This window comes from Macaca fascicularis, chromosome 9 (genome assembly GCF_037993035.2).
Source record: "Macaca fascicularis isolate 582-1 chromosome 9, T2T-MFA8v1.1".
Lineage (NCBI taxonomy): Eukaryota > Metazoa > Chordata > Mammalia > Primates > Cercopithecidae > Macaca > Macaca fascicularis.
In genome coordinates this window covers 17566163-17584646 of record NC_088383.1, presented here as the reverse complement: position 1 = coordinate 17584646, position 18484 = coordinate 17566163, and the positions used below count along the sequence as shown (strand labels likewise).

The following is an 18484-nucleotide window of genomic DNA, read 5'->3' as shown; positions in this document are numbered from 1 at the left end:
TTCTGTAGGTTGCCTGTTCACTCTGATGGTAGTTTCTTTTGCTGTGCAGAAGCTCTTTAGTTTAATGAGATCCCATTTGTCAATTTTGGCTTTTGCTGCCGTTGCTTTTGGTGTTTTAGACATGAAGTCTTTGCCCATGCCTATGTCCTGAATGGTACTACCTAGGTTTTCCTCTAGGATTTTTATGGTATTAGGTCTAACATTTAAGTCTCTAATCCATCTTGAATTAATTTTCGTATAAGGAGTAAGGAAAGGATCCAGTTTCAACTTTCTACTTATGGCTAGCCAATTTTCCCAGCACCATTTATTAAATAGGGAATCCTTTCCCCATTTCTTGTTTCTCTCAGGTTTGTCAAAGATCAGATGGCTGGTATTATTGTGTGGTATTATTTCTGAGGACTCTGTTCTGTTCCATTGGTCTATATCTCTGTTTTGGTACCAGTACCATGCTGTTTTGGTTACTGTAGCCTTGTAGTATAGTTTGAAGTCAGGTAGCGTGATGCCTCCAGCTTTGTTCTTTTGACTTAGGATTGTCTTGGAGATGCGGGCTCTTTTTTGGTTCCATATGAACTTTAAAGCAGTTTTTTCCAATTCTGTGAAGAAACTCATTGGTAGCTTGATGGGGATGGCATTGAATCTATAAATTACCTTGGGCAGTATGGCCATTTTCACGATATTGATTCTTCCTATCCATGAGCATGGTATGTTCTTCCATTTGTTTGTGTCCTCTTTTATTTCACTGAGCAGTGGTTTGTAGTTCTCCTTGAAGAGGTCCTTTACATCCCTTGTAAGTTGGATTCCTAGGTATTTTATTCTCTTTGAAGCAATTGTGAATGGAAGTTCATTCCTGATTTGGCTCTCTGTTTGTCTGTTACTGGTGTATAAGAATGCTTGTGATTTTTGCACATTAATTTTGTATCCTGAGACTTTGCTGAAGTTGCTTATCAGCTTAAGGAGATTTTGGGCTGAGACAATGGGGTTTTCTAAATATACAATCATGTCATCTGCAAACAGGGACAATTTGACTTCTTCTTTTCCTAACTGAATACCCTTGATTTCTTTCTCTTGCCTAATTGCCCTAGCCAGAACTTCCAACACTATGTTGAATAGGAGTGGTGAGAGAGGGCATCCATGTCTTGTGCCAGTTTTCAAAGGGAATTTTTCCAGTTTTTGCCCATTCAGTATGATATTGGCTGTGGGTTTGTCATAAATAGCTCTTATTATTTTGAGGTACGTTCCATCAATACCGAATTTATTGAGCGTTTTTAGCCTGAAGGGCTGTTGAATTTTGTCAAAAGCCTTTTCTGCATCTATTGAGATAATCATGTGGTTCTTGTCTTTGGTTCTGTTTATATGCTGGATTATGTTTATTGATTTGCGAATGTTGAACCAGCCTTGCATCCCAGGGATGAAGCCCACTTGATCATGGTGGATAAGCTTTTTGATGTGTTGCTGAATCTGGTTTGCCAGTATTTTATTGAGGATTTTTGCATCGATGTTCATCAGGGATATTGGTCTAAAATTCTCTTTTTTTGTTGTGTCTCTGCCAGGCTTTGGTATCAGGATGATGTTGGCCTCATAAAATGAGTTAGGGAGGATTCCCTCTTTTTCTATTGATTGGAATAGTTTCAGAAGGAATGGTACCAACTCCTCCTTGTACCTCTGGTAGAATTCAGCTGTGAATCCATCTGGTCCTGGACTTTTTTTGGTTGGTAGGCTATTAATTATTGCCTCAATTTCAGAGCCTGCTATTGGTCTATTCAGGGATTCAACTTCTTCCTGGTTTAGTCTTGGAAGAGTGTAAGTGTCCAGGAAATTATCCATTTCTTCTAGATTTTCCAGTTTATTTGCGTAGAGGTGTTTATAGTATTCTCTGATGGTAGTTTGTATTTCTGTGGGGTCGGTGGTGATATCCCCTTTATCATTTTTAATTGCGTCGATTTGATTCTTCTCTCTTTTCTTCTTTATTAGTCTTGCTAGTGGTCTGTCAATTTTGTTGATCTTTTCAAAAAACCAACTCCTGGATTCATTGATTTTTTGGAGGGTTTTTTGTGTCTCTATCTTCTTCAGTTCTGCACTGATCTTAGTTATTTCTTGCCTTCTGCTAGCTTTCGAATGTGTTTGCTCTTGCTTCTCTAGTTCTTTTAATTGCGATGTTAGCGTGTCAATTTTAGATCTTTCCTGCTTTCTCTTGTGGGCATTTAGTGCTATAAATTTCCCTCTACACACTGCTTTAAATGTGTCCCAGAGATTCTGGTATGTTGTATCTTTGTTCTCATTGGTTTCAAAGAACATCTTTATTTCTGCCTTCATTTCGTTATGTACCCAGTAGTCATTCAGGAGCAGGTTATTCAGTTTCCATGTAGTTGAGCGGTTTTGATTGAGTTTCTTAGTCCTGAGTTCTAGTTTGATTGCACTGTGGTCTGAGAGACAGTTTGTTATAATTTCTGTTCTTGTACATTTGCTGAGGAGTGCTTTACTTCCAATTACGTGGTCAATTTTGGAGTAAGTACGATGTGGTGCTGAGAAGAATGTATATTCTGTTGCTTTGGGGTGGAGAGTTCTATAGATGTGTATTAGGTCTGCTTGCTGCAGAGATGAGTTCAATTCCTGGATATCCTTGTTAACTTTCTGTCTCGTTGATCTGTCTAATGTTGACAGTGGAGTGTTGAAGTCTCCCATTATTATTGTATGGGAGTCTAAGTCTCTTTGTAAGTCTCTAAGGACTTGCTTGATGAATCTGGGTGCTCCTGTATTGGGTGCATATATATTTAGGATAGTTAGCTCTTCCTGTTGAATTGATCCCTTTACCATTATGTAATGGCCTTCTTTGTCTCTTTTGATCTTTGACGGTTTAAAGTCTGTTTTATCAGAGACTAGTATTGCAACCCCTGCTTTTTTTTGTTCTCCATTTGCTTGGTAAATCTTCCTCCATCCCTTTATTTTGAGCCTATGTATGTCTCTGCGTGTGAGATGGGTCTCCTGAATACAGCAGACTGATGAGTCTTGACTCTTTATCCAGTTTGCCAGTCTATGTCTTTTAATTGGAGCATTTAGTCCATTTACATTTAAGGTTAATATTGTTATGTGTGAACTTGATCCTGCCATTATGATATTAACTGGTTATTTTGCTCGTTAGTTGATGCAGTTTCTTCCTAGCCTCGATGGTCTTTACATTTTGGCATGTTTTTGCAATGGCTGGTACCGGTTGTTCCTTTCCATGTTTAGTGCTTCCTTCAGGGTCTCTTGTAAGGCAGGCCTAGTGGTGACAAAATCTCTAAGCATTTGCTTATCTGTAAAGGATTTTATTTCTCCTTCACTTATGAAACTTAGTTTGGCTGGATATGAAATTCTGGGTTTAAAATTCTTTTCTTTAAGAATGTTGAATATTGGCCCCCACTCTCTTCTGGCTTGGAGAGTTTCTGCCGAGAGATCTGCTGTTAGTCTGATGGGCTTCCCTTTGTGGGTAACCCGACCTTTCTCTCTGGCTGCCCTTAAGATTTTTTCCTTCATTTCAACTTTGGTGAATCTGGCAATTATGTGTCTTGGAGTTGCTCTTCTCGAGGAGTATCTTTGTGGCGTTCTCTGTATTTCCTGGATTTGAATGTTGGCCTGCCCTACTAGGTTGGGGAAGTTCTCCTGGATGATATCCTGAAGAGTGTTTTCCAACTTGGTTCCATTTTCCCCCTCACTTTCAGGCACCCCAATCAGACATAGATTTGGTCTTTTTACATAATCCCATACTTCTTGCAGGTTTTGTTCATTTCTTTTTCTTCTTTTTTCTTTTGGTTTCTCTTCTCGCTTCATTTCATTCATTTGATCCTCAATTGCTGATACTCTTTCTTCCAGTTGATCGAGTCGGTTACTGAAGCTTGTGCATTTGTCACGTATTTCTCGTGTCATGGTTTTCATCTCTTTCATTTCGTTTATGACCTTCTCTGCATTAATTACTCTAGCCATCAATTCTTCCACTTTTTTTTCAAGATTTTTAGTTTCTTTGCGCTGGGTACGTAGTTCCTCCTTTAGCTCTGAGAAGTTTGATGGACTGAAGCCTTCTTCTCTCATCTCGTCAAAGTCATTCTCCGTCCAGCTTTGATCCGTTGCTGGCGATGAGCTGCGCTCCTTTGCCGGGGGAGATGCGCTCTTATTTTTTGAATTTCCAGCTTTTCTGCCCTGCTTTTTCCCCATCTTTGTGGTTTTATCTGCCTCTGGTCTTTGATGATGGTGATGTACTGATGGGGTTTTGGTGTAGGTGTCCTTCCTGTTTGATAGTTTTCCTTCTAACAGTCAGGACCCTCAGCTGTAGGTCTGTTGGAGATTGCTTGAGGTCCACTCCAGATCCTGTTTGCCTCAGTTGAAAATGCAGAAATCACCAGTCTTCTGTGTCGCTTGTGCTGGGAGTTGGAGACTGGAGCTGTTCCTATTCGGCCATCTTGCTCCGCCCCCGAGTTTCCATTTCTTTACCTACAAAGTAATATTAGTATCTGACCTTACGGATTGCTGGAGAATGAAATGAGGAATGATTTTAAAAGGTCATTAGTCTTTAACACTGCCATGTTAATGAGATTCATTTAGGGCTGATTGCAAGATGTGCTTATGCTCTTATACTTGAGTGACAACAATTTGACTTGGGTAACATTCCTGTCTTTCTCCATTTATACGCTGTCTTGATTGATGAAAAAAGTGGTGTTGATCAGATTGGGTCCAGATCAGCCAGGACAAGGCGTGATGCATACTGACATTGTCAAGATAGAATTTCAAGTGGTTTTCATATTATCACTTGTCTTAATCTTGAACAGGTCATTTTTGTCTCTGCAGCAAATATCTCCTTCCCTCCGCTCTGCTTCCCTTTTCCATCTGTCTTCTTTCTTCCTTCCTTTGTTCTTAATTTCTTGGGCCAAGGTACTGTCATGACTGTGTACCTGTGATGACTCAGGTTAAGAAATTTAAAAGACATCAAATGATCCGAGAGGTACTTAGGGTTTGATTTAGGGTACTTAGGCTGTGTTTACTGAGAAGGACTTCTTAGACCTGCTCCGTATTGGATGAAGTGACCTTCACTTTTTTTTTTTTTTTTTCCTCCAGGAAACTTGGATTTAACTGGTCAGAAGCAGGTATTCAAAGCAGAGAACAATCCCTGGGTGACCCCCATTGCAGACCAGTTCCAGCTTGGTGTGTCCCATGTGTTTGAGTATATCCGTTCTGAGACATACAAATAGTAAGTAGACTCTGATTTTCTGAAATAGTAGACTGTGATTTTATAGTATTTATAATTATGTCTTTAAAAATATTATGTGACAGTATCCTATTGGTGGCAGTTAACACTTAGCATTTTAAAATGTTCTATTAAAAGCTGCATGTTGGCCAGGTGTGGTATGGCTCACACCTGTAATCCTAGCATTTGGGGAAGTCGAGACTGAAGGATTGCTTGAGCCCAGGAGTTTGAGACCAGCCTGGGCAACATAGCAAGACCCCATCTCTACAAAAAAAAAAGAAATTATTCAGGCATGATAGTGCATGCTTGTCATTGTAGCTATTCTGGAGGATCACTTGAGCTCAGGAGATTTGAGGCTGCACTGAGCCGTGGTCATGCCCTGCACTCGAGCCTGGGTGAGAGAGCAAGACCCTTTCTCAAAAGAAAAAAACAAAAACAAGAAAAACAGCATGTGGTCATTGTCTCTACTTGTAAATTGTTTTTTATTGACATTTTCAAGGGAATTTTTACCGATTTTCTTTAGAGAATTTTTGAGATATTAAATTAGTTGAATGTTCATGGCACTAAGGAAATTCACCATTCAGATGAGAACATATTTTTTTCTTCTGTGAATGCAAAGAATTACAAGTGTTCTGAACAAAATTGTTAAGCAGTTTATTTATAAAATCAGTAGAGAGTACTAGCAATGCGTCATTCTATTACAGAGAAGCTTTTACTCTAGTGAGAGGATAATCTCTTAGAGAAAAGGAAAAGGCAGGAGAGGAAGCGGAATCTGCCGGCTTAAAGTCACAGCACCAAAATACCTCAAGTCCTCACTCCAGGTGAAAGGAGTCTGTGCAAAACTGTCCCAAAAACCTCACCGTTCCTGTTTCTTTCTTCCTCCATGTGTCAAGGCTGAAAGGAATTCTGCCACTTCCACGTGCTTCTGTTGTTATATCTACCATCATTATTTTCCTACCTTACCCCAATCCCCAGCTGCAAAACAAACTGTCATTTATCACAATGTTTACCTGACCCCAAATGCTGAGATCTAGTATAATTTTAAGCATCTACAAAAAAGACAAAAACATCCACAGTTAAATGTAATCTGTTTTTGTGTCTGGCGTCAACTTTTAAAATTTATTTTTAATTAATTTATTTATTTCTTTAAGAGACAGAGTCCCACTGTATTGCTAGACTGGAATGCAGTGGCACAGTCACAGCTCACTGCAGCCTCAAGCACCTGGGCTCAGGCAGTCCTTCCACCTCAGCCTTTCAAGTAGCTGGGACTACAGGCACTTACCACCATGCCCAGCTAATTTTTTATTTTTTGCAGAGACGGAGCCTCCCTATGTTGCCCAGGCTGGTCTCAAACTCCTGGTATCAAGCAGTCCTACTGCTTTGGTCTTCCAAAGTGCTGGGATTACAGTCATGAGCCACCATGTCCAGCCTGGCACCAACCTTTGGGAATGTGCCAACTATTGGAAGAAAGATAGAAGATTGCTAAAGGTCACATTTAGTTAAGAGTTTCGTTTCTTTCTTTTTTTTTTTCCTTGGTGTCAGAAATATGTCCCACACTCAATAAAACCCTGTGAATCTGTGCCAGGCCAGTGGGTCAGGATTGATTGGCAGGGCAGAACCTCTGCCCAGAAATGACTGACTGCATTCCTGTAGTCTTGCAGCCTGAGCGCCATGCTCCTGGTCAGACATTGCTGGGGCCATGTTTCCACCAGACAGAAACAGAGAAGACAAGCTGTAAAGAATAATGGCCTGCCTGAGCACGGTGGCTCACGTCTGCAACCCCAACACTCTGGGAAGCCAAGGCGGGTGGATCACCTGAGGTCAGGAGTTCGAGGTCAGCCTGGCCAACACGGTGAAACTAAAAATTCAAAAATTAACTGGGCATGGCGGAGGGGCGCCTGTAATCCTAGCTACTCAGGAGGCTGAGGCACAAGAATTGCTTGAGCCAGGGAGGCAGAGGTTGCAGTGAGCCGAGATTGTGCCATTGCACTCCAGCCTGGGTGACAGAGCGAGATTCCATCCCCAAAAAAAGAAAAGAAAAATGAACAATCGCCTTAAAACGAAAATACTAAAATTGCCAAAATGATATCGTATCCTCCTATATAAAAGCAATGTAAAGCATGGTTTAGATTATTTTAGACAATACTGTGACACTTACAATATAAGTCTAAAGACTTACCTTAAGGATAAAATGTGAGATAGGTATAGGGTGTGTATTAATTGTTTCATAAGCCATATAGATACGTACAGTTATTACAGATTCAATCTTTTTAAAAAAATACGAATATAGCTCACCCTTGGAAATTAGTTAATTATGAAAATGTGTGAAAATATAGTCACAAATTAGCAGATGATTGTTTATCTTGTTCCTTTTAAATTGTTAATCATTCCTATCATGAGTTTTAGAGGGCTCTATTTTTTTCTTAGTAAATGGGAAGCTATTTAGAGCTTGGTTTGTACGGTATCTTGAAAAAAGTTATTCTGTATATGATAGTATACAGAAAAATACATGAACAAACTCCTAGCCATCTGGAATTAGAGGAAATTCTCTATTATTCTGGTTAACAATTTTTAATTTTCAATAGATGAGTTTATAATTTACAGAGGATGAGAATACATTGCATGTGAAAGTGCTTTTAATTTTAAAAGATTGAATTGTGAGTTTATGGATTTTGTATTACCTCAAAGTAATTATTAAGCAAATTAATCACCATTTTGGACTGTTACAGACTATTTTAATTTATTTGAACATGGTTAGGATTCTGGATAAATGAGAGGTATTATAACGTAATTGGTATATCTGTTTTTATGTCTGTTATTAACATCCTATTTTGGGGGGTTGGCATAGTCTAAGCAATGTGTCTGCTAACTTTTGCTGTTTCATTTCCTCATGGAGACTTGGATTACTTTTTATGCAGTTAAGTCAACATTCAAAAGCTTCGGTAGGCTGGGTGCAGTGGCTCACGCCTATGATCCCAGCACTTTGAGGTGAATCATGGGGAGATTCACCATGAGGTGGGTGAATCAGTTGAGGTCAGGAGTTCAAGACCAGCCTTGCCAACATGGTGAAACCCCATTTCTACTCAAATTACAAAAATTAGGTGAGTGTAGTGGTGGGTGCCTGTAATCCCAGCTACTAGGGAGGCTGAGGCAGGAGAATCACTTGAACCCAGGAGGTGGAGGTTGCAGTGAGTTGAGATGGCGCCACTGCACTCCAGCCTGGGTGACATAGTGAAACTGTGTTTCAAAAAAAAGAAGCAGAAGCTGCAGTAAGCATAGGAGAGCCATTGCCCCCTTTCCACTGGGACCAGTTGGTTCCATAATGGCTGCTTTTAGGGGCATCGACATGATCCTCTGCTGGGAGGTCACAAGGGACATGAGCTCTGCTAGGGCGGGGGCCTGCTGTGAGTTCTCTTCTCTCCTCCTTGGGAAGGAGAAGAGGGTTGGTTACTTTGTGTATTTGAGTTTTTTGGCCTTCTCTCATTCTCCTGTAGTAGCTGTTGTCATCCCTTTGTCAAACATACTAGCCAAAATGGACTGTTAGCCGATAAGACAATAAGTCAAACTTTTAGTCATTAAAAAAATAATAATAACTGTACAAAAATGTCACTGCTGTGTTTCACCAGATTAACACACACTGATTTTCAAAATTAAGGGCCTCCTTTATATGAACAGATCTGTACTATATTAGTATATCCTCATATAATTAGAACCCAACTCACCTCTTGGTTTGAAGCAGCCATTTCATAATTAGGGAATTTTTAATATCCTATCTGAAAAATGTTATGCAAATTAGCAGGTACTTGGTGACTTTTAAGAAATATTTTATATGTGGCAGCCTTCGGGGGGAGGCAGTTTATTCATGATACTCATAGTTTTTTTTAAAAAAGCAAATTTCACATTAATTGCCATAGTTTTGGTCTTCTATTCTAAAACTTACAGTTCCTGCTTTTCACTTCTTTGTCTCTGTTGTTTAAGCCGCGTACTTCCCCTTTATTAAAGGCAATCCTTATATATTTATCAGTGTCTGTGTGTTGCGGATGTGTATTTATCTGTCTATCTTTAGACTACCATTGAAAGCATACTTTTGGTTTTGGCACTTAAAATGCCTGTGAACCTCCTCCTCCTTCCCCCACCCCAACCCCTTTTTTCTAACGAGTTAACCCATTACCTAAATGAGAGGAATAAAGAATGAAAAAACTTACCGTAATGTTTTCTTTTCATTCATGTCTGTGGTCAATGTTCACAGTGACCTTCCTCGGGGCACATCCTCAAGTTCTTCTGAGTCTAGGGCAGAGAAGATGGATGATCTGATTTATAGGCTCTAATGGACTCCAAGGGGAGACATGGATGCTTGAAACAAAACAATGAATTCGTGTGTCAGCAGAATTAAAATACTTGGAGATGACTTAGCTTCATGAAGACGGGAACTTGTTCCGTTAAGCAGGAGGGGTGTGGCTGGTAGGATGTTGAGGTACAGTACTTCAGAGATGGCTCTTTGGAAGTGACATTTTGGGGCATTAATCACGGCCCCTTCATCGTGTCTCAGGTGGAAGCTGCTCTCTGTTCATCTTTCATGCCTTCCACAGGGGAACCTGTTGGCTGGTGTCATTGAGTTGCTGGTTAGCATAAAATGACGTGCTTGGTTGGGTGGTTGAAGCTCACATCCTACGCACATCATTATGTTTTTAAACTGTTGCTGAGTTATACAATCATGTGTTAACTATTTGGTGGTGGTTGTCTCTTTGACCTCTTTTATTTCTGTGAAGCAGAATTATGATGGAATACTCACCACTTGTTAAGTTTCCAGAAGGTAGATTTTTCTCCCCCTAGGAGCGACAGTCAGGTTGAAGTCAGCACCCTTGACAAGATTTTTTGTGAAAGGGGGTAACTCACACTTTCCACATTTCCATCAAGGAACGTGGATAGCAACTGCAAGCCATTTTAAGAGCTGACAGGTTAACTCTTGTCAACAAGTTAACAAAAGAAGAGGTTTGACAAATGTTATGCTGAAAATGCATCCGTTGAAAGAGGTATTTGGCAAACAGGCGTCATCGTGAAAACTGCAATTTGCCAAGCATGGCAGTCCTAAAGCCTCATTTCCAGCATGGCATCACTCAAAACATGCTTCCTCGTCATTTCTGCCTTGTCTTTTTCACCTTTCTTTTCTCTCTCCAGGAAAGTTCCTTGCTAATTTGTTTTCTGTGTGTTCCATTTTTTTAACCTTAAATGAAGTCCAGCCATACTATTATTCATATTAGTTAACAGAAACATTTTAATAAAGCAGTCTTTGGTGAATGGTGGGAAACCATGAGATAAAAGCTAAGAATTCCTCTTTATTAGAAATCTAGCCAAATAAACCATACTGTTTGATTTATAAGGAGGCATTCTTTTGGCTGTTGGTTATTGTTTTTCACATGGTTTTACTTGTGAAATTAAAGCTAAGTAATGTTTTATTTTTCTTCTGCACTCTGTGCAAACCTGTTACAAGCTATAATGGACATAAATGGGCTTTATTAAGCAACTACTATATCCTCTAATGACTGCTGAGTCAGTGGCCTAGAAATCCTTTAAATAACTTCACTGATAAAACTGGTTCACCAAAAAGCTAGGGCATTTCAAACCTAATAGGTGAGCCCATTCATTTTAAAATAGCCCTTCACTGCAGGAAATTATCTCTAAGAAAAGCTTAATAAACATATGATGAAGTGTAAATGGGTGCACAGAGCTAGCAGATGGTTTTATAAATATCTTCACAAAGATGGAGGAGAGGGTTAAATTTCCAGGATCTTTCTTGTGGTTAGTAAATTGAGCATAGTGACAATCAGTGTGTAGAACAATGTAGACTCTTCTTTTTCATTGCTGTATCTGAAAATAGCTCAAATTAAGCCACAGAAAAACAATATTTCTGTGTAGTAGACATAAAAATGAAGAACTATTTTTCTTTAAAGCTTTTTTTTTTTTTTTCCCCCTTAGAGATACAGTATCACTTTGTCACCCAGGCTGCAGTGCAGTGGCGACCTGATAGCTCACTGCAGCCTTGATCTCCAGGACTCAAGCAATCCCACTGGCTCAGCTTCCCTAGTACCTGGGACTACAGGCACACACCACAATGCCTAGCTAGTTTTTTATTTTATTTTTTTGTGGAGATGGGATCTTGCTATGCTGCCCAGGCTACTCTCAAACCCCTGGCCTCAAGAGATTTTCCTGCCTCAGCCTCCCAAAGTGCTGAGATTACAGGCGTGCACCACCGCACCTGGCTTTTAACATAAAGATTGTTTTTGCTTTTTAAAAGTTGACTATGTATTCTCTTCCTGGTGATATATATTTTCTTTACAAATGCTACATATTTATATTATTTTTTCTTTTTTTTTTTCTGAGACAGTCTTGCTCTGTTGCCCGGGCTGGAGTGCAGTGGTGCGATCTTGGCTCACTGCAAGCTCTGCCTCCCAGATTCACACCATTCTCCTGCCTCAGCCTCCCGAGTAGCTGGGACTACAGGCGCCCACCACCACACCCGGCTAATTTTTTGTATTTTTTTTAGTAGAGACAGGGTTTCACCGTGTTAGCGAGGATGGTCTCGATCTCCTGACCTCGTGATCCGCCCATCTCAGCCTCCCAAAGTGCTGAGATTACAGGTGTGAGCCGCTGCGCCCGGACTATGTTTTCTTTTTTAAAGTTGAAAATGCATTATCACATTTTATCCATAATATATGACTCAAAGTTTTGGCATCTCTGGACCTATTTGCAAGAAAATGTGTTGCATTTAACCAGTATTGCTAAAGAGTATTAGAGAAAAGGGAAACCCATATAGTATGTTATATTTGGGGTGGTATTGTGTCACATCTCTTATTTCATGTTAACTTCAATGACAAAATTAGGTAGCATCACATTTTAAAACACAAAGAGCTCCAGAATGTTTATCCTACTGAATAAGAGTAAGCCAGTTTGTAATATTAACTTTTGAAGGCTGGGTGCAGTGGCTCATGCCTGTAATTCCAGCCCTTTGAGAAGGTGAGGCAGGAGGATTGCTTGAGCTCAGGGAGTTCAAGACCAGCCTGGGCAACATAGTGAGACTTCATCTGTATAGAAAATGAAAAAAATTAGCTGGGCATGGTGGCACATGCCTGTAGTCTCAGCTACTCGGGAGGCTGAGGTAGGAGGATCCCTCGAGCCCAGGAGGTCAAGGTTGCAATGAGCTGAGATCACACCGCTGCACTCCATCCAGCCTCAGTGACAGAATGAGACCCTGTCTCAAAATAATAATAATAATAATAGTTTGATTTTTGGTTTAATTGCCCAACTGTTCCTATATGTGGTCATGAGGCATTAATTACCCTGCTAAATTGTTACTTCCCTTTTTAATATGACAGGAGGAATACAGACGATGTAAGGAAGAATACATAACAGTTCTTACTCTCTTCTAAGTGTTTTGATAGATTTCTTAGTATATTTTGCATTTAAAAGGATTTTGTTTTCTGCCTTGTAACTTGGTTAACACTATTATTCATATATACTTCACAGGTAACTAATATTTTCCCCTTTTTTGCATTTTCATAATTTATTCAATATATGATGTTTTCATAGGCTTTTGAGGCTTTACTTTTCTATAATTTTATAGCTCATGCAAAATGGTTCAGTTTTTTAAATGTCCTTGTTCCCATTTGATATTTCTGAGACACTTGGATTCTGTGAGTTAAGTTGAGAACTTCTGTCCCCTAATCCTATGAAAGTAAAAGGTGAAACTCTACTAAGGTGCAAAAACCAGCTTCAGGAGACTAGCTGTATTCCTGAAGGCATCTAGTAAGACTCCATTTTATTCGAGTCCTGTTCTGGAATGTTTTTCACTGTGATATGCAGTAGATGCAAATAAAGACTTGGAAAATGTACCCTCCCATATCCACGTTGCTTTCTTCACTACTTTCCTCTGGTCCTCTAATGTGGTCAGTCCTCCAGCACTCTATGCTTGCCTAAGAGCTCTGACTGGGACCTGGTAGGCCCGGGTTTGACCAGTGAGAAAAAACTCTATGCTCCTTGCCTTTTTTACTCAATGCAATTTGCATTTTATTCAATGACTGGTGTGCTTACCTTTGAAGAGTTGTGGATAGCTATTAGAGGGGGCGTAGGGGCAAAAAACTACAGCTGCAACATCAAAGGGAGAAGAGAGATTTATCCTGAACCCTGCACTACAAAAGACTTTTCCATAGGACTTTAAAGAGTAAAACTATCTCAGTCTCTCTGTGTGTATCTCTGTCCTCCTATTCCAGTCCCCTCTTTCCCCTGTTCCCTTCTCCATCCGCCTCACTCGATTGTTGACTATCAAGCCTGCATTTGGCATGCCTTATACAGCTCCTAATATGGAGCATGATACATTGCAATATCAATTTCAGATAAATAGAATATAGATAATTTGTCTCACTTGACAGAAGGAAAATAAATATCAGCTAGAGTCCATCCATACTCCAAAAATCCCAAAATGTGTCAGGTTATGTTCTCTTCAAGAGGAGCTATTCTGAACTCTTTTTGGATGCTGTTCATTCGATATAATCATATTGAACTATTGGATATTGACCTCAATGAAGTGAAATTGGTCAACTCTACATATTGGTTATTAACTCCCAGGAATCTTAAAAGTTCAATGCTTGATGCTTTCTATTCAGCTAAGATGAATTATTGCCTGCATTTGCTGTTTTTATTTGAGAGATAAATTTAAAAGTGGCGCTTTTATAATCAAAACTGTCTGTGGTTTCTAATCTCTACACAGTAATATCTTGTTTTATTACATGCTGGTTTTTTATTGAGCTTTGGTGTCTTATTCTGGCCAGGCATTGTTGGAGGTTTTGTGGGGTTTTTTAAATTTTTAATTTTTGGCACTTAAGGGTTCTTCTGTGTTGTCATTTATTTTAGATTAAAATGCAAAATGCTGTGAAAGGAGTTTCAATCAACTTTATCAGATAAAAAACTTAAATGTGAGTTATGTTCACAGGCATTTATCCATGCCTCAATGTATTCATCAAGCATTAAGGAAATAACTTGCCATATTTTCTTCTACTGTGTTTGCATATTATATTATTTGTTTATAAGACTCTTGATTTTTTAAAAATGTAGTCAAGAAGAAAATATTATCCACTCTCATAGTTTTCTCTGAGACTCATGAACCAGAGTGACTCCATCTTGAATGGGAGCTGGGTAAAATGAGGCTGAGACCTGCTGGGCTGCATTCCCAGACGGTTAAAGCATTCTAAGTCACAGGGTGAGATAGGAGGTCAGCACAAAATACAATTCATAAAGACCTTGCTGATAAAACAGGTTGCAGTAAAGACACCAGCCAAATCCACCAAAACCGAGATGGCGATGAGAGTAACCTCTGGTCATCCTCACTGCTACCCTCCCATCAGTGCCATGACAGCTTATAAATGCCATGGCAATGTCAGGAAGTTACCCTATATGGTCTAGAAAGGAGAGGCATGAATAATCCACCCCTTGTTTAGCATATCCTCAAGAAATAACCATAAAAATGGGCAAACAGCAGCCCTTGGGGCTGTCCTGTCTAAGCAGTAGCCATTCTTTTATTCCTTTACTTTCTTAATAAAATTCCTTTTACTTTACTCTGTGGACTCGCCCTGAATTCTTGGGTGAGATCCAAGAACTCTCTCTTGGGGTCTGTATCGGGACTGCTTTCCTGTAACAGTTCATTTTTAAATAATCTCATTTGGTTTTGTTTGCTTTTGAGACGGAGTCCCGCTCTGTTGCCCAGGCTGGAGTGCAGTGGTGCGATCTCGGCTCACTGCAACCTTTGCCTGCTAGGTTCAAGTGATTCTTTTGCCTCAGCCTCCCAAGTACCTGGGATTACAGGCACACACTACCATGCCCGGCTAATTTTTTTGTGTTTTTAGTAGAGATGGGGTTTCACTATGTTGGCCAGATTGGTCCCAAACCCCTGACCTCAGGTGATCCGATCACCTCAGCCTCCCAAAGTACTGCGATTATAAGCATGAGCCACCACACCTGGTCTAAATAATCTCATTTGGAACATAGGCAATTCTGTCATTGTCAGAATGCACATACCTTATATTCTCTATCCAATTAGGTAGTGTTTATTTAGAAATTAAATTATTGAAGTTTTGGTTATTTTTTATGGCAGGTTAATGAATAAGTACAGTCGCTTTTGAGTGTTTCTTTTTCTTTTCCTGGTGACAGCTGATTTCGTCTTTACTGTTTGTATTCATTTGCTTGGGCTGCCATAACAAAGCACCACAAACAGCGTGGTTTAAAAGCAGAAATTCATTGTCTCACGTTCTAGAGGCCAGAAGTGCCAGATCAAGGTGTCAGCAGGGTTGGTTTTTTCTGAGGGCAGTTAGGGAAGGGTTTGTCTAAGGCCTCTCTCCTTGGCTTGAGGTGACCCTTTTACCCATGTGCTTCTTCACGTCATCTTCTCTCTACGTATCTCTGTCTCTGTGTCCAAAGCTCCCCATTTCGCAAGGACATCAGTCATTCAGGGTGAGGGTCCACCCTAATGACTGCATTTTAACTTGATTATCTCTGTAAAAACCTGTCTCCAAATATGACCATTAAGGACTAAACTCTGATTTTTTTTTTTATCTTGCCCAAATTCCTATCTAGGGGTTTGGGGAGTCATGCTCTACAAACCGTAAATTCCCATCAGATGGGTTTTATTTAACCCTATATATCCTGACTTACTTTCCAGTCTGACTCTGGCATAACATTACATGACAAAGAAGAAAATAAAAATATTTCACCCCAAAACATGTTTCTTTGCCATATTTTGTAATGGCCCTGCAAAGCCATCCTTTGTGGGGGAAAACGTGCGTCTGTAAAGAATCTCTGCTAGCATAGCTGGATCTTTTTCTTTCATCGCCCTCCCAATCCTGAGGAGATGAACTGAGTGTCTAGCACCCCTTATAGGTCTGAATAGGGAACATTTGTCATCTGTTGTCTCTAAGGACAGCCACTATGAGACTTCAAGAATCTTGGTCTCCACAATCTTTTCTCTTAACCTGAGCATTTCCTTTCTGTTAATCCCAGGTCTTAGACAAACTCAACCAATTGTCAACCAGAAAATGTTTAAATCTACCTAAAGCCTGGAAGACCCAGCTTCGAATTGTTCGAAGTTGAGCAATTGAATTGAAGTTGAATCGTTGAACTGCCTTTGGACCAAGCCAGTGTATTTCTCAAATGTATTTAATTGATGTCTCATGCCTCCCTGAAATGCATGAAACCAAGCTGCGCCCCAACCACCTTGGGCACATGTTCTCAGGACCTCCTGGGGACTGTGTCAGGACCACGGTCACTCATATTTGCCTCAGAATAAATCTCTTCAAATATTTTACAGAGTACAAAAGGGTACTCTTTTTGTTGACACCACATTCTGAGGTACTGGGGGTTAGGACTTCAACAAAAAAGTATTTGGTAAATTTGCCATATAAAATAACCAAAACTTCAATGATAGTTTACACAATCTCGATATAAACACCATCAGTTAAAAGTATGTGCATGTCAAAGGCGATAGAATTGTTTGTTTTCCCAATGAGAAGATTTACAAATTAACCATCATAGTGGAAAATAGTATTTTCTGGGCTATTTTTTAATACCATGAGCCTTATAAACACAAATAATATATAAACACAATAGAATGAAATATTTATTGTTACTCAGATGCCCAGAAATGGCATTCAGTTCTTTATGAATTTATTCCTTCTTTTTCCTCTCTTCATCTTTAGCTTCTACACCTTCACAGGGAGACATATTCTGTTTATGAGCCAGTGCGTTTAAATGGCTAAGTCTTGACCCATGCCTGTACCACACACACACACACACACACCCATCCCACTCTTAAGACTTGGGTTTCAACATCATGTTATTCTCCAAAAATGCACATTTACCACTATTTCATTGTAAGGAATGGCAGAGGGGTCTGTGTTGTTTTTAATATTTTTTTTTTTTTTTTTTTTTTTTTGAGACGGAGTCTCGCTCTGTCGCCCAGGCTGGAGTGCAGTGGCCAGATCTCAGCTCACTGCAAGCTCCGCCTCCCGGGTTCCCGCCATTCTCCTGCCTCAGCCTCCCGAGCAGCTGGGACCACAGGCGCCGCCACCTCGCCCGGCTAATTTTTTGTGTTTTTAGTAGAGACGGGGTTTCGCCGTGTTAGCCAGGATGGTCTCGATCTCCTGACCTTGTGATCCGCCCGTCTCGGCCTCCCAAAGTGCTGGGATTACAGGCTTGAGCCACCGCGCCCGGCCTGTTTTTAATCTTTTAAGAATGGTCCCTATTAAAACAAAAGTTGCTTCAAATTTGAAGATGCATTAGGAATGAAAAGTACCTACCAAACTGCCTCTTTGTGCTCTTTGGTAGAGAATTCATGAAGGGAGGGTTCCACAGAGTACCAGCCCCCACTGTTTCCTTCACTAGAATCTAAGCAGGGCATGTGTGGTGTGGAGGGTCTTTGTGTCTGTGTCATGTGATGGGACCCCCTCCAGTATGTGTGGAACCTGGGACCTGTGTGGTCCTGTCTGATGGCTGTTGGAGTTTTGTTACAGGAAAGGGGTCCCGATCCAGACCCCAAAAGAAGGTTCTTGGATTTTGCACAAGAAAGATCCAGAGTCTGCAGTGCAAAGTGAAAGTAGGTTTATTAAGAAGGTAAACTGGTAAAAGAACAGCTACTCCATGGCCAGTAGGGCATTCCCGAAAGTAAGAGGAGGAACGTGTGTCCACCCTAGGTAACATGCGTGTGTGTGTGTGTGTGTGTGTGTGTGTGTGTGTGTGTGTGTATGAAAGATTTTAAAAGACCATGGGGAGATGTGCTCTGCTACTAGGGTTTGTGATAGAGGATTAATTTTCTTAATTACTGTATTTTGCAAGAATCAATATTATCTTTAAAGCAAAATTAGGAATGCCTTTGTTCTCCAGATATCAGGATATCAGGACACTCCCAAGTCTGGGTCTGTTTAGTCAACATTATCAGTCTGTTCCCATAACTGTAAGCATCTAGAGGCTAGGAATGCCTACCTTTCTGGGAGTGCAGCCCAGCAAGTCCCAGCCTCATTTCCTAGCCTTCGCTCAAGATGGAGTCGCTCTGGTTTGAACCCCTCTGAGGGTTTTGACCCATAGCGTGTGGAGTCAGGATTTCCTGTCCCATCTTGGGACTCTGGTCACCACATCTGGAGCCCTCATGATTTTTGTCTCCTTTTTCCTACCTTGTCCCAGGAGATCTATGGATTAGTGGATACTATCAAGAGACACAGTTCTCTTCTC

General features: G+C 40.3%; 1 protein-coding gene across 5 annotated transcripts in view; it reads left to right on the top strand.

Moving 5' to 3' along the window:
* Positions 1-18484, top strand: part of RSU1 (Ras suppressor protein 1) — a 237044-nt gene that overhangs the window by 125444 nt on the left and 93116 nt on the right. For 4 of the 5 annotated variants that reach the window (XR_006700803.3, XM_005564723.4, XM_045399632.2 and 1 more), the window contains one exon: positions 5086-5218. The exons of the other annotated variant lie outside the window; for it this stretch is intronic. Coding sequence is in view for 3 of the 4 variants with exons in the window: in XM_005564723.4 (XP_005564780.1) it covers positions 5086-5218 (133 nt within the window). In the remaining variant the exon portion in view is untranslated. The remainder of the gene's footprint in view (positions 1-5085; positions 5219-18484) is intronic. 5 annotated transcript variants of the gene reach the window in all.